The sequence below is a fragment of the Plecotus auritus genome (assembly GCF_963455305.1).
Source record: "Plecotus auritus genome assembly, chromosome: 10".
NCBI classification, from domain to species: Eukaryota; Metazoa; Chordata; class Mammalia; order Chiroptera; family Vespertilionidae; genus Plecotus; species Plecotus auritus.
In genome coordinates, this window is record NC_137785.1 from 60,972,995 (window position 1) to 60,987,388 (window position 14,394).

The 14,394-nt window shown below is 58.1% G+C and overlaps 1 protein-coding gene across 3 annotated transcripts in view; it reads left to right on the plus strand.

Moving 5' to 3' along the window:
• The window catches only part of URI1 (URI1 prefoldin like chaperone), a 33,941-nt gene extending 26,508 nt beyond the window's left edge, over positions 1–7,433 (plus strand). For all 3 annotated transcript variants that reach the window (XM_080645867.1, XM_080645868.1, XM_080645866.1), the window contains 5 exons: positions 391–556; positions 2,479–2,791; positions 4,284–4,426; positions 5,059–5,299; positions 6,382–7,433. In XM_080645867.1, the coding sequence (XP_080501993.1) occupies positions 391–556; positions 2,479–2,791; positions 4,284–4,426; positions 5,059–5,299; positions 6,382–6,558 (1,040 nt within the window). In that variant the 3' untranslated portion in view covers positions 6,559–7,433. The remainder of the gene's footprint in view (positions 1–390; positions 557–2,478; positions 2,792–4,283; positions 4,427–5,058; positions 5,300–6,381) is intronic.
• The last annotated feature ends 6,961 nt before the right edge of the window (positions 7,434–14,394 follow it).

A 14,394-nucleotide genomic window follows, 5' to 3' on the forward strand; every position in this document is an offset into this window, starting at 1 on the left:
GCATCAGGCTCGCCGTGCCTCGCGTGGAGGGGCCTGCGATGCTGGCACGTGGTGCTTGAGGAACGGCGGTCTCTGCCGTCGGACGGAGGCGGGTCGCACTGGCGTTGAACGGCGCGCGGTAATGAGGCGGCTGTGAGCGGGTGCGTTTCCGAGCCAGGGCGCAGCTCTCCCACCCGGACGTGCGTGCCAGGCCCTGGGCTCTCGCTAAGCCGCTCCTGAGGCAGCGGGTCCGGGCCGCCCCACACTGTCCTCCCGACACCCGCTCCGGGGCCCGTGTGAGCACGCCCTCCGCCTCGGCGTCCCCTCGCCTCCTGGGAAAGCCTCGCCCCGTCCAGGCTGGGCCTCCGTGACGTTGCTGTTAACAGCCTTGTCTCCTTTTTCGAAAAATAGCAAAGCACCGCATTGCTCACAAACCTCACTCCAAGCCCAAAACTTCCGATAGCTTCGAAGCGTATTTTGCAAATGTCGAATCCAAGGATCTGCTCGCGGACCAGGAGCTGTGGGCTCGGCTTGAAGAACTGGAGCGACAGGAGGAGCTGCGGGGTGAACTCGAGAGGTAGGCTGACCCGGGCCCCTCCCCAGAGCTCCCTCCGCTCAGCTCCTCGTGACCCCTCCTCGTGGATAAGGTGGGGTGCGCTCCTCGGGAACACGGAGCACACGGGTGCAAGTGGCAGTGATCCCGCCTCCTCGAAGTAGGTGTTAATTCTCCAGAATGTTTTCCTGTCGGGCCGTGTTCACACACATGCCTGTGCACACGTGTATAGATGTGCCGTGTTCATGTACGTGCCCGTGCACACGTGTACAGGTGTGCTTGCCTTCAGTGTCCCTGTCTTTGCAGTAAGTGTGGATGTTTCACACAGTATGTTTGGGTGAAGCCTTGTTGTGTTGAGTAACTTGTTAAAGAGCAGAAGGTGCCCAGCGTGTTGTTACCTTGACGGGCCTCGCGCTTCCTTGGGCACGGCTGCTGTCGAGGCGGTTTGTGGCTGGACAGGTTAGGTCCAGGAGAACGCCGCTGGGGAGAAGGCAGCGCACCGCTGCCGGTGCTCCTGGGCGTCCCCCACGGGCTCCCGGCTGCTTTGCTGCGGTGACGTGCCAGAGGCAGGGGTTAGTTCCGTGGAAGATGGGACCCGCCCAGAAAGGAGAGGTTTTCTCCTACCTCCTCTTGTGTTCGTAGGTGTTCGATGAACCGATACGAGTTCATTTTTAAAAATCCGTTCTGAGTCTTGTGACGTTCTTGGTCATGATTTCTGTCTTTTTTGCATCATGGTATTTCAGTTCCATTGCCTTTTTTGTTTTGTTATTTTTATAAGGTCCTCAAATCCTTTGTAGAGTGAAGCGTGAAAAATGTGCATGTATGTATGTATATAAATAGAATTGTGTGCACATGTATAAATTATTTTTTAAAACTGTAATACACTAGAGGCCCGGTGCATGAAATTCGTGCACGGGGGCGGGGGGTGTCCTTCAGCCCAGCCTGCACCCTCTCCAATCTGGGACCCCTACCAGGATCGGGCCTAAACGGGCAGCTGGACATCCCTCTCACAATCCAGGACTGCTGGCTCCCAACTGCTCGCCTGCCTGCCTTCCTGATTGCCCCTAACCACTTCTGCCTGCCAGCCTGATCACCCCCTAACCACAACCCTGCCAGCCTGATTGATGCCTAACTGCTCTCCTGCCAGCCTGATTGCCCCTAACTGCCTTCCCCTGCAGGCCTGGTCACCCCTAACTGCCCTCCCCTGCAGGCCTGAGTCCCCCGCAACTGCCCTTGCCTGCAGGCCTGGTTGCCCCCAACTTCCCTCCTCTGCCGGCCTGGTCCCCCCAACTGCTCTCCCCTGCAGGCCTGGGTCCCCCCCAACTGCCCTCCCCTGCAGGCCTGGGTCCCCCCCAACTGCTCTCCCCTGCAGGCCTGGGTCCCCCCCAACTGCTCTCCCCTGCAGGCCTGGTCCCTCCCAACTGCCCTCCCCTGCTGGCCATCTTGTGGTGGCCATCTTGTGTCCATATGGGGGCAGCAATCTTTGACCACACGGGGGCAGCCATCTTGTGTGTTGGAGTGACAGTCAATTTGCATATTACTCTTTTATTAGATAGGATGCTTGTGAATGTAGAAATAGAAGATAAGAATGTTAATGTTCTGTGGCTTTAATTTCTGATCTTTAAACAGAGATACAGAATCCTTTGAATTTCTTACAAATTTATTTATATTGTGCTTATATTTTGTATGGCCAGTGTCCTCTTTGCAAAGATTAGAAAAATCATATACTCTGTTGTACTCTTGTTTAAATAACTACAGTGCACAGAATCAGCAGAGGAACTAATGTGTTTCTGTTTATTTCAGAAAATTTTTGTTAACCTAGAATTCTAGTTAAAAACTATCCTATTCGAAATCTTACATCTTACCCATAAGTGAACTGAAAATGAGGAAACGTAAGATTCTTGTGTGTGTGTTCCATTTGGCTCCTTCCCCTTTTTCTCTGCTAGTCAGCCTCCTGCTGTGATCGCAAACGGAGAAGATGCAGCATCTTCCGAAGAGGAGAAGGAGGATGCGAGCAGACGTGTGAACGGACGTGTGAACGGGACGCATCCAGCGGCCGAGTCCGCGGCTCCCAGCTGTCGCCCTGCGGACGACACCGTTGCAGAGCGGCTCCGCGGTCCGAGCTGCGCCGTGAACGGCTCTCGCTCCCCCCTCAGTGATGAGGATGAGGATGAGGATGGTGACGACGAGGATGCTCTTGGGCCCGGGGCCAGCTCTGTACCAACCATATACTTCTCTCACACTGTCGAACCCAAGCGGGTGGGTATGGCCTGCCTTCACTCCTGTCGGGTGTTCTAAAACAACGGTCCTAGCGGTGACTGGTGCTAACGGTGCCAAACAGGAGAACCGTCTCTTGTCCCTGCTTCTGGTCAATTTACTGAAAAAGAAAAAGGGGGGGAAGTCCAAGTCGTTAGCACGCACCGGGCCACGGGTCTCTGCAGTGGACTGGATGGTGTGGGGTCTGGGCGGGGTCGGTTCCAGAGGCGACTGTGCCCCCCACCATCCCTCATCCCGGCTCCCCCGGGAACCCCAGAGAGAATGTACGGCGGGCGTTGTGGCGTGTGGAGGGTGTTTGAAAGTGACTGCACTAGTTTAATTTTTAATTATACCAGGTTGCTGTTTCTCTGTGGGCACAAAATGAATAGGAACATCATGAGCAAGAAGGAAAAATGTAGGAGGGAGTAAAAATTAGCCTCTTTTCTGACAAAGTAAATATAAACATCTGTGGGAAATCATGACTTCAGAATCTTGGCATTTAGAGCTGGGGTTAGAGCTTCTCTTTAGCATCCAAAGACGCCTGTCCGTCCACCCTGCCACCAGGAGTTTCGGCTCGATGGGGGCTGGGCTCTCTCTGGGTGAGGACGGACAGGCCACCTCGGGCCAGCCCTGCCCTCCCGCGGCTCTGTACCCGGTGTGAGGAGCCCCCGCGACTCCTCTTTCTAACTGTCTTTCTCAAGGACACGGGCTCAGAGACCACAGCTGGTCTCGGCTTAGCGCTCCTTCCCCACTCGTGTCCCCACTGGGCCTGCTATTCCGTCCCAAGTGCCCGCGATGATTATTTAATGAAACATGTTTAAAACATACTTGATATTTCTCAGGTCCCTTAAGTTATCCCTGCTCTAATGTGAAGTGAAATAATTATCTGCTTTTTAATGCTCTAATACTTCAGACTGAAGGGAGCACTTACCGAATTCCGTGGGAAAAGGACTGATTAGTCAGGAAAAAAGTTCGCTTTGTGATTCTTCGGGCTTTACATTTCTCGTACTTGGAGCCGGGGGACGCGGGGAGAGTGAGTGACATTCGCAGGGTGTTGGGGCGTCGCTCGTGGGACAGTGCAGGGGTGCCACGCAGGCACCGGAAGGACAGACAGCCCCGAGCGGGGTCCGTCCTGGTTTTCAGTGTGTTTAGCGAAAGCATCGTGGAGAGGGGGTCTGCCAGTTCAGACCCGTGTTGCCCAGGGTCTCTTTTGCTTTTGGTATGAAAGCCGAGGCACTGGGGCCCGGAGTGGTCGCTAGGGAGATGTAGCTCAGTGCTGTGAGGTGTGCGCGGGCGGGCGGGGCGACGGGGGGGGGGGGGGGCGGGGGGGCGGGGAGGTGCGTCTTGACCGCGTCTCACGCTGCACCTCGCTTCCGTGCAGGGAGCATAGGCGCCCCGCGCTGTTCCTGCTTCCAGTGCTGAGAGCGTGGGTTTTCGTTGTGGCTGTGACTTTATTTCTCAGGAGGATTGTCGTTTTTTGCTGTGAACGTTTTAGGTGCGAATAAATACTGGAAAAAACACCACTTTAAAATTCAGTGAAAAGAAGGAAGAAGCCAAACGGAAGCGAAAGAACAGCTGTGGTGGTGGCCACGCTGCCCCGGAGCTGCCCACCATCAGGACCCCTGCGGACATCTACAGGTGGGCGGCCCCTGCCGGCACCAGCCTCGGCAGGGCGGTGGGCCCCGGGCGGTCCTGGGCCCCGGGGCGTCCCCTGGCAGCTGCCGGGCCACTGCGGCTCCAGTCCAGAGCCCGGGCGTGTCGCTCCCTTCCCCTTTCCCCTCCCCTGTTGGCCAGCACTCTAAAGCATTCCCGATGGATCTAGTCAAACCACGTTGTATGTAACTTTCAAAGTGGCGGTGTGTCTGGGGGCTGGGTGGGGGCCTTGGCATGGCCCAAGGGACGTGTCTCTGCAGCCTTGGCTGGGCCTGGTTGCCGGCACTGCCTGACCGTCTGCACGACCCACGTTCGTGGAAATTGCAAAAACGGCTGACTCCCTCCTAAGCAGGTCTCATCTATGGGTGGAATTCTGGCAAATCAAGCTATTGTCACCCAGAACGTGTTTGTAAATAAAGTGCTGTGTTTTATTAGCCCCAGGTTACAGTTTTCAAAAGCATATGAGATACGTCATTTGAGGCTACAAAATTACTTTGATTGTGAAAACGTTAGATACACGTTTGAATAAAACCTGTCAGGCTAGACCTGGAGCAGGCTTCGCAAACGCTGTCCGCGTGTCATCGTGTGCGCCTCAGCGGTGTGTGCTGTGGCCGCAGGGTCTTCGTGGACCTGGTGAACGGGGCGTACGTCCCTCGGAAGTCCATCCTGAAGTCGCGCAGCCGGGAGAACAGCGTGTGCAGCGACACCAGCGAGGGCAGCGCCGCCGACGGCGAGGAGCGCCGCGGGCTGCTGCGGAGCGTCAGCTGCGAGGAGGCCGTGGGCGAGAGCATTTTGGAGGAGGAGCAGGAGCAGGAGCAGCTCCCGGAGACGCGCCCGCCCGCGTCCGGAGCGCTCGAGGTGTGTGTGTGTCTCACTCGTTCACGGGTGTCCTTGGCTGATTCTTGGGGTGGGGGGGGTTGCGGTTCTGTCTCCCAGGTCTGGTCTGTACGTCATTCGTTTCTTTGCCTTTAAATTCTTGTTTACATGTTTACTAATTGGAGGTAAACAACTGGGCAGCGGCATTGTTTGTCGTGTAGCTTTACTGTATCTGTTTACTTGTTCCCAGAGGTCGTGGGACCGCGTCAGTCCCAGGCTTGTACTTGTTGGGTGGGTGGTGTTTTCACACGTAGTTAAGTAACTAACTCGTACCCTGGCTCACAGGGCGCAGAGTGTGCCTGGAAGGGTACGTCCCCTCTCAGTGTGCACATGGCTCTTAGAAGATGCCAGGGGAGGTCCACATGCCAGGGATCTTTAAAAAGTCCTAACAGCTTGGTCTTGATCGATCTCTCTGTCAAGCGGTAAGATGGCCGGTGACGACGGGCTGCCGTGTCTCCAGCATTTGTGCTCAGTCCTGTGGCTCCAGTGGAGCACGCGTGCCAGGCGGCCCAGCAACGCCGTGGCCTTCGGATCTGCCTCACTGTCGTATCGATTGCTGAGGCCAGCGCTCATGCCACCAGTGTCAGTGTTGTCACTAAAAACCCCCGCATTTTTATTGACTTTAGAGAGGAAGGGAGAGGGAGAGAGAAACATCAATGCTGAGAGACCTCCTGGTTCATAGGTCGATGCTCAACCACTGAGCCATGCCGGCCGGCAGCGGTGTGACTTAAGTTCCACTCTTACATACAGCTGAGGCGAGACAGTGCGATGCCCACAGTGCGTGAGCGGACGCCACGCCGAGCCGCCGCGGCTGCCGTCTGAGTGGCTGCAGGCCCGGACCCGGCGCCGTGTGCCGTCAGCGTGGCCTTCCGCTGGGTGGTGTGATCAAGCTGTTTTAGTGGTATCGGCTTTCTCTGAGCAGTTTGTATTTTGATGTTTGTTTTTTATCCGGAAATCTTGTGACTGTACTTACTGAAAAGAACTGTCGTTGGCTAACACAGGATAAAGGGTTGGGTGGCCTCTTCTCGGCGTTTCATCACCGCACTCCGGCATTTGTCTCGCAGGCCTTCTCTGGAACGGTAATCGAGAAAGAACTGTCGCCCAGCCTCGCCCCGCACCCGGCCGCGGCCCACCCTGTGCTGCCCACGATCCCTGAGCGGAGAGAAGTCCCGTCAGAAGGGTCGGAGGTTACCAGGCGGGTGTCCAAGTTCAAAGCCGCCAGGCTGCAGCAGAGGAACTAGGCTGCCGGGCAGTGGGAGCTCGCGGCCTGCAGCCTCGCGCTGCGTCGGAGACTGCGTCTCGCTAACGGCCCCCGGAGAGCTGGGTGAGGTGTCCGAGTTAATTTGGGAGCAGAGTCTCCTGTTCCGTCCGTGGTGGTGAGGGTCCGCGTGAGCCCAGGACTTCCCAGGCCGCTTGCTGGTCGTCCTCCGGCACCGGCAACACCGCTGCTGCCTCCGAGGCCGCGGCCCCCCGGGTCGCTCCGCAGAGAAGGCTCCTGGGCGTGGGGTGTTTGCACCTAAACGCAGGCGGCTCCGTCCCGCGGTGATGTGCACACCTCGTGGACATGGGACAGAAACGTAAGGTTCAGCGAGATCCAGCGGTTCTGTTCCTGCTTCAGCCTTTGAAAGGCCCTTTAGGACCCTCTGGTGGGCTGTGCCGCGAGGTGCCCTTGAACCCGGGACGGCCGCTGTCCTCACGGCGGCTGCTCCCCGGGGCCCTGGGCAGGCTTCTTGGACTAATGGGATTTTGTAAAACTTTTTTTTTTTTTTTTAAGTAAAAATTTTATGAAACTTGGTCTCGAAAAGGCTGTGGACTTTATGATTCAGAGGCGCGTGTGGAAATGATGATTTATGTACGCGCTGCGAGCACCGCCAGCCGCCCTTGCCCTTGCCCTCGCCCTCGCCCTCGCAGCCCCAGGCAGCGCTCTGCCGCGTGCAGTGTACCGGGCGCTGTATTTGGGGGAGAAAGAGCATGTCTTCATGATCAAAAAGATCTTCAAAGAAGAAATTCTATGTCCTGGTCTTCCCAACGCTTCTTTCTCTCAGGATGCTTTCCTTGTAGCATTTGAAATGTCATACTTACTTTTAGCAAAACGTAAAATGCAGAAATGCATTCTAATAGAAGACTGTGTCTGTCGCATGTGTAAATCCTCAGCTGATGCCAACATGTGGCTTTTAGAAGCATTCTGCTCCTAAAACAAGCCGTCAGTACCCCGTTCACGGCCGTGTCTGAGGCTATTTATAGCTCCTTTAATGAATTCTTGCTTAAACAAAGTGAAGTTACGTCCTAGAAAAGTGGAGCTGTTTGTAACTGGAGCAGCGGCTCTAGGAGTTTATGAAGATGCGTTTTAACCGTGGGGTGAGCCCGAGTCCCCGCACGCTGAAGGGTAAGTGCAGGGGCTGTGTTCTTCAGTGAACTCTGAGCGACTGCCTACAGTTTTAGTGGAAAACGGTTTTCGCTCAGCCCATCCCCCACAAAAGCTGAAACCAAACCAGAGGACAGCGGCGCCCCCGGGGGTGCCCGGCGGAGCTCCGGCAGCGGCTGTGTGGCGGGGCGGGCCGTGCGCCTGGGCGGCCTGTGGGGGCTGCGTGCTCCTCCGTGGGTGTCGGCGAGGCCGTGAACTAGCCTCCGTGTCTCTGCCTCGTCTCCAGCCCCCTGGCCTCGCCGTTTGTCACTTCTCACAGTGGATAGGGTCCCTCCCAGACAGCAGGGAGCAGGCGGGTGCTGCCGCTCGTCGGGCCGGGGCAGCGCGCTCTCACCGAGTCACAGTGCACGCGAAGGGCTCTGCAGGGCGCTCAGCCGCCGCGACAGAGCGGCACCCAGCGGCCTGTGCACTGAGCCAGCTTTAGACCCGAGAAAAACTGCAGAATCAGCACCGCAACCTGCACACCTGCCTCAGCAGCGCCTCCTGCATTCCCACAGCTCGCAGGACCCAGTCCCTTCCCACGGCCGGGTCCCCGTGCCTGCTGCTCACGGCGCTGCTTCTGCTCCGCGGCTCGCCCTCCCGTCACTGTGGCCTTCCCTGCTCCGGCCTGGCCCAGGCCCCTGCGTGTGCGGTCCTGCTCCTGTCCCCACCGGGGTCTCCGCCAGGCTCCACAGCACAACACCCGCCCCCTCCCGCCCCCCGTTTCCTCGCTCCCTTGACCTGATAGTTTTGCTGAGTTCTGGGCGTCTGTGGGCAGTCCTCATTTTTGTCTGCCATCGAGTGCGGCTTCGCTTTTGGGGAGAAGACGGCTCGCTCACTCCTAAGCTGTAGCACACACAAATGTGGGTGCATGTGCCCCCTGTGCCCAGCAGAAACCTGTTTATTACTCTTTTACTTTATTTTTTAAAAATACGTCTTTATTGATTTCGGAGAGGAAGAGAGAGGGACAGAGACAGAAACATCAGTGGTGAGAGAGAATCATGGATCGGCTGCCTCCTGCATGCCCCACACTGTGGACTGAGCCTGCAACCCGGGCCTGTGCCCTGGACTGGAATCACCCCTGACCCTTCAGTCCACGGGCTGATACTCTACCCACTGAGCCAACCCGGCCAGGGCAGAATTCCATTTATTAACACTGCACTACGGATGGGGCCACCGAGAGCTTTTCCATGCGACTTAGGTTGGTTCTTTCCTTTCCCCGTCCTTCCTGTGAGTCGTTTGTGTGTTTTTTTGTTTAAAAATTTTTTTTAAATCCTCACCTGAGGATATTTTTCCCGTTGATTTCTAGAATAGAAGGGAACGGGGGGAGTAGAGAGAGAGATATCGATGTGAGAGAGACATCGATTGGCTGCCTCCTGCAGGTGCCCTGACTGGGGCCCTGCAACCAAGGTACGTGCCCCTGACCAGGAACCGAACCCCCCACCCCTTGGTCCCAATGCTGACACTAACCGCTGAGCCAAACAGGCCAGGGCGACGGTGATCCGTTTGTCATAGGGGTTTGCTCCACACCTTGGTTCAGTTTTCCAGATTTATTTGGGGGGAAACCTCCGTCCACGTCTCTGTCCCACCCTGGGGCCCTTTCTCAGCTGCTTGTTCCCCGTGGCCCCGAGGGCTCCAAGGGTCCCGGCCAGGTGATCTCATAGACTGTCCCTCACTTTGGGTTTGCCCAGTGCGTCCTTAAGGTTCGCCTGGGTGTGCATTTGGGGAAGAAATCCCAGAGCAAGTGCCTCTCCCCGTCCCGCCCCGTGTCCGTCTGGAGGGCTTTTCCTCTGTAGCCGGTCTCCCCGCGCTGGGTTCCTTCTCGTTCTGAGGTTCACCGCGCTGTCGGGAGAGGCCGGGGCTACGGGACCCCCTCACCGTGCCCTTGGGCCCGGGGGGTGTCCGTCCTGCCCTGAGTGTTCTCTGAAAACGCTCGCGTCTCACATGGTGGGCAGCCTCCCGCAGCTCAGGGCGGAGGCCGGTCCTGGGCCAGTGACCCTGCCAGCTGGAGCCCGGGGCCCCGGCAGGCGTGTGTGCAGGCCGGCAACCGTGTCTCCTGTCTGCCCCCAGCTGGGCCTGGCCTGCACGGACCCGTCCCGGGGGCCTCCACCCGCCCCCGGCACCCTGGCGGGTGGCAGCAGTCTCCCGCCATGCTCCCCACTGGGAGGTGCTGTTCCCGTCCTTTCTCCCCGGCACCGCCCTCATGGCCCTTCCTCGTTCCGTGGTCTTCCTGGAGCCCAAGGCTGCACCCTGTTTCCCGAGCTTTCAGGGCTGAACCTTTCGGTTGACTCCCGGGACACCCCTAACCCAGGGGTGATGGTGCCCCGTCTGCTCCTCACACCTTCCGTCTCGGGGATGTCTACAGCTTCAGCGACCCTTGGGGCGTTTTCCTTTTTCTTCTGAGCCCCGGAACGGCAAGTTTAAAATGCCCAGACTGCCCGGCAGGCGCGGCTCAGGGGCTGAGCGTCGACCTAGGAACCAGGAGGTCACGGTTCGATTCCCGGTCAGGGCACAGGCCCGGGTTGCGGGCTCGAACCCCAGTGTGGGGCGTGCAGGAGGCAGCCGGTCAATGTTCTCTCTCATCATTGATGTTTCTCTCTCTTCCCCTCCCTTTCTAAAATCAATAACAATATGTTTAAAAAATAGAAATAAAAATAAAATGCCTGGACTGGACAGAACCTGGATGTTGTGGGGCCTGAGTGTCTGGGGCTGCGGACCAGACCCACTCCTTCCGGGAAACACCCACCCTCACGGGGCACCACGCGCCGGGCGGGGACACCCCTGCCTCAGCCAGCCGGGCAGACGCCCTGCCCACGCAGCGCAGCCTGGCGTGGGCACCGGGAGCGGCGCCTGCCCTGCGGGTGGCGAAGGCAGCTGTCCCTGCCGTTCCTTCCACGAGGGTGCAGGGCCGGAGCGCCGGCTGCGTGTCCTTGGATGCGATATTTCTGTATTACAAATCGCTGCATTCCGGCCCACATTAACCCCATGATACGTGAATTTTGCCAACTCCCGCTGTGTCTTTTAAATCCAACCCAGTAAATCACGCGATGTTCTCATTTCTGCACAGACTCGCCTTCCAGGGGCGGAACTTCAACTCCACGCCGCGCACGGACAACGCAGCCCAAGACAAATGGACCGTCTCCGTTAATTACGCCGTTTAATTGATCAAAACCTCCGGATCGGGTGTTATTTATAGCGCTGTGCTGGGATCCCAGCCCTGCGCCCTGCCCGGCGGGATCGCTGGGGGCTCGCACGGGGGTGGGGGCGGGGGTGGGGGTGGGAGGGCCGTCACGCCACGCGCGCTCTCCAGCCTCTGCGAACGGTATTAAGTGCCTCCTTTGGATCCGCTCATGTCACAATATGAAATGGCTTTTAATTGAGATGACCGACGGCCATTAGGTGGCTCCACCCCCACCGTCTCGCGGGCACGGAGCACTTTTCATTTTTGCTCTATTGATCGGGCAGCAATTTGCGTGAACTGTACTCAGGACCTGGAGGAGGACGGGACGGAGGAGGAGGAGGAGGAGGACGGGGGCGGGAGGGGGATGCGGGAGGGGGTGGGCGTTCCTCTGCTGGTGTCTCTCTGGGAGGCCCACGGCTCGCCTGTCACTCCCCACGCGGGCCAGTAGGGGGCGGAGGGCCTGCCAGTCACTGGTGAGCATTATTATTCATTTCTGTTATAGGTGGGGTGTGCAGTCCGTTACAGTCATAATTACCAGGACTGGAGGGTTTCCTAGGCAACCGGCTCCCCCCTCATTCACGCTGTAGCCGAGAGAGAGCGCGTGCACGCAGCATGGCAAGGCCGGGGTCTGGGGTGGGCGCCCGCCGCCCGGGTCTGGGTTAGTCACCGCATCCGCAGGTGCGCTCAAGCGTGCGGCTGGCTGTGCGGACAGGCAGGCCGCGTGCGGGCCTCCGCCCCCCACCCCCTCGCCTGCCGGGAACTAGGGCTCTAAACACGCAAGGCCCCCCCCCCCCATCCTGCGTGGTGACACTGGTCCCATCTCTGTACGTGGTGGGTTGTCTTATTTTCGATTTCGTTTGGGAAGAGTGGGTCCTTTCATTCTTTAATAAATATATTTTTATTGGCTTCAGAGAGGAAGGGAGAGGGAGAGAGAGAGCGGTGGAAACATCAGTGATGAGAGAGAATTGGTGATCGGCTGCATTTCATGCCTCCCTCTGGGGACCGAGCCCACAACCCCGGGCGTGTGCCCTTGACCGGAATCGAACGGGGGACCCTTCAGTCTGCAGGCCGACGCTCTGTCCACTGAGCCAAACCAGCTAGGGTGAGTCCTTTCATTAAAAAAGTATATTTTTTATTGATTTCAGAGAGGAAGGGAGAGGGAGAGAGAGAGAGAGAAACATCAATGATGAGACAGAACATCGGTGATTGGCTGCCTCCTGCATGCCCCCCACTGGGGATGGAGCCCACAACCCCGGCATGTGCCCTGACCGGAATCGAACCCTGACCTCCTGGTTCCTAGGTCGACGCTCAGCCCCTGAGCCACGCCGGCGGGCCGTTTCATTGAGAAGCTTTGGGATGGACTAGAAATGTGCAGAGACAGGCCCGCGGGACCTCTGCTCAGGATCAGAGTCCAAATCCATGGGGACCCGTCCCAGCTGGCCACGGGCACGTCTGCTGTGTACGCAGGAAGGTGGCACAGGCTTCCCAACAGAGCAGGGCGGTGCTGTGGGGGGGGCGTGGGGGGCAGAGGGCCATGTCTGCTGGTGGGGGCATCGCGCCGCAGCTGGGCCCCTGCAGACCCCGCACTGCACTGCACTGCCCCGTGCCTGCGGTGATCGGGGGGAGTCCCCGCGTCTGCCGTGAGGAACAGTCGGGCCGCGTGTCCCAGGCGTACGTGGCGATGAGAAGGTTTATCCGTTGAGCAGTGACCAGGGGTCGCAGGCCCAGGTCTCCGGAGACAAGGGCGTCTGGGGCGTGGCATCGGCCCCGGCCGTTCATCACCTGTGTTCCTGGGGAGAGGGAGGGTGCACGGCACGTGGGGAACAGCAGCAGAGAGCGGGGTCCGGCGGCTTCCGAGTCTGTGGGCAACGGCTAGGCGCCCACGTTTCTGGAGCTCATCACCTGTTGCTCCTCTGTCCCCAGCACGCCCTCCCCTGCCCTCATCGGCCGCCCTCTGGGGCCCAGCAGGCCACCGCCCCTGCTTCCCTCGGAGGGACCTCAGCGTCACCTGCCCGGCCCTCAGCTCGGCTCGGGGCGCGTGGAGGGGGGCTGGCTCTCGCCACGAGGCCACAGCCCGCAGCGCGGGGCCCTCAGCGCCCCTGTGTGTCTGGGGAACGGCCTTGCCCACAGCCAGCTCCATCTGCCCCGGAATGTGGGCACGGGGGGCGTGGGCACTGGGCCGCGAGGGCGGGCAGGCCAGCAGGTGCCCCGAATTCCCCACTTCCCACCAGAGGGATCCAGAGGCCCAGTTTCTTGAAAACACCTCGAAGACACTAAACGTAAGCATTTCGCCCCCCTGTTGGGTGTGGGGTGATGAGTGATTTGATATTACAGACACCGTGAGCGTGACTGGCTGCCCGGATCCACCAAGCAGGCTCCTCCGAAGTTTACGTTTTAATGTATTATTATTTTTAAAATAGATGTTTATTGATTTCGGAGAGGAAGGGAGAAGGAGAGAGAGCTAGAAACTCCAATGACGAGAGAGAATCACTGATTGGCTGCACGCCACCTACTAGGGATCAAGCCCGCAACCCAGGCAGGTGACCTCACTGGGAATCGAACCCGGGACCCTTCAGTCCACAGGCCAACGCTCTCTCCACAGAGCCAAACCAGCCAGGGCTACATTCACTTTAAACAGTTTAATAATCTTTTCACAAGGATAAGCCACAGCTCCGTGGCCAGCACCCGCTAGCCCAGTGGTTCCCGGTGTGGGGCACACGCCCCCCAGGGGGCGATTGGATGTTTAAGGGGGGCAATTCAAGAATGAGCTATTCACAGTGAATTTTTTGCATTTCTTATGGTTCTAGGGGCCTCATATACAGTCTATAAATATATGATGAGGCATATTTATGCAGTTCAGTTCTCTATTATATGTTTTGAAACTTTACTTGCTGTTTTTTTCCTATCACTTCCTATCGTTATTATTTTTTAACCATTTCTTAGTGATTTCCTCCTCGGCACGTCCACTGTCTTTTCGTTCTTTCCTTTTTCTCTTTCGTGGATGCCGTGTGCTTTGGAAGCGTGTTTAGACCGAGTGAATGGCCTTTGAGGCTTCCTCCAGGGGAATAGAGTCACTTTGTGAGTAATGAGAATTCTGTGTCACGGGGGGGGGTGGGGGGAGGCATCAGGATGGTAGAGATGCGTAGGTGGGGCGTGGCCAAGACCAGGCTGGGAACCGCTGTGTAGCCCCAATCCTTCCAGCAGGTAGCCGCGTTTCCCCTGAGCAGGGGGTGGGGAGGACCCCCCCAGGTTAGCTGGGGAAGTCGTGGTTCATTGCCTGTCACACCCCTCTCCTCGGTGTCAGGGACCTGCACGCCGTGCCCGGCCAGACGCGTGCCACCGATTAGGTCCCGGGCTGGTCACAGGTCCCCCAGCAAATTAAGGACCCGTGACGGGGTCGTCATTTACGTACGACGTCTGCCCCTCAGCACGACGTCAGAGGAAGGGGGCGCTGTCCAGTGAGCCATTCTGAGCTCCGGATTCGGTGTAATC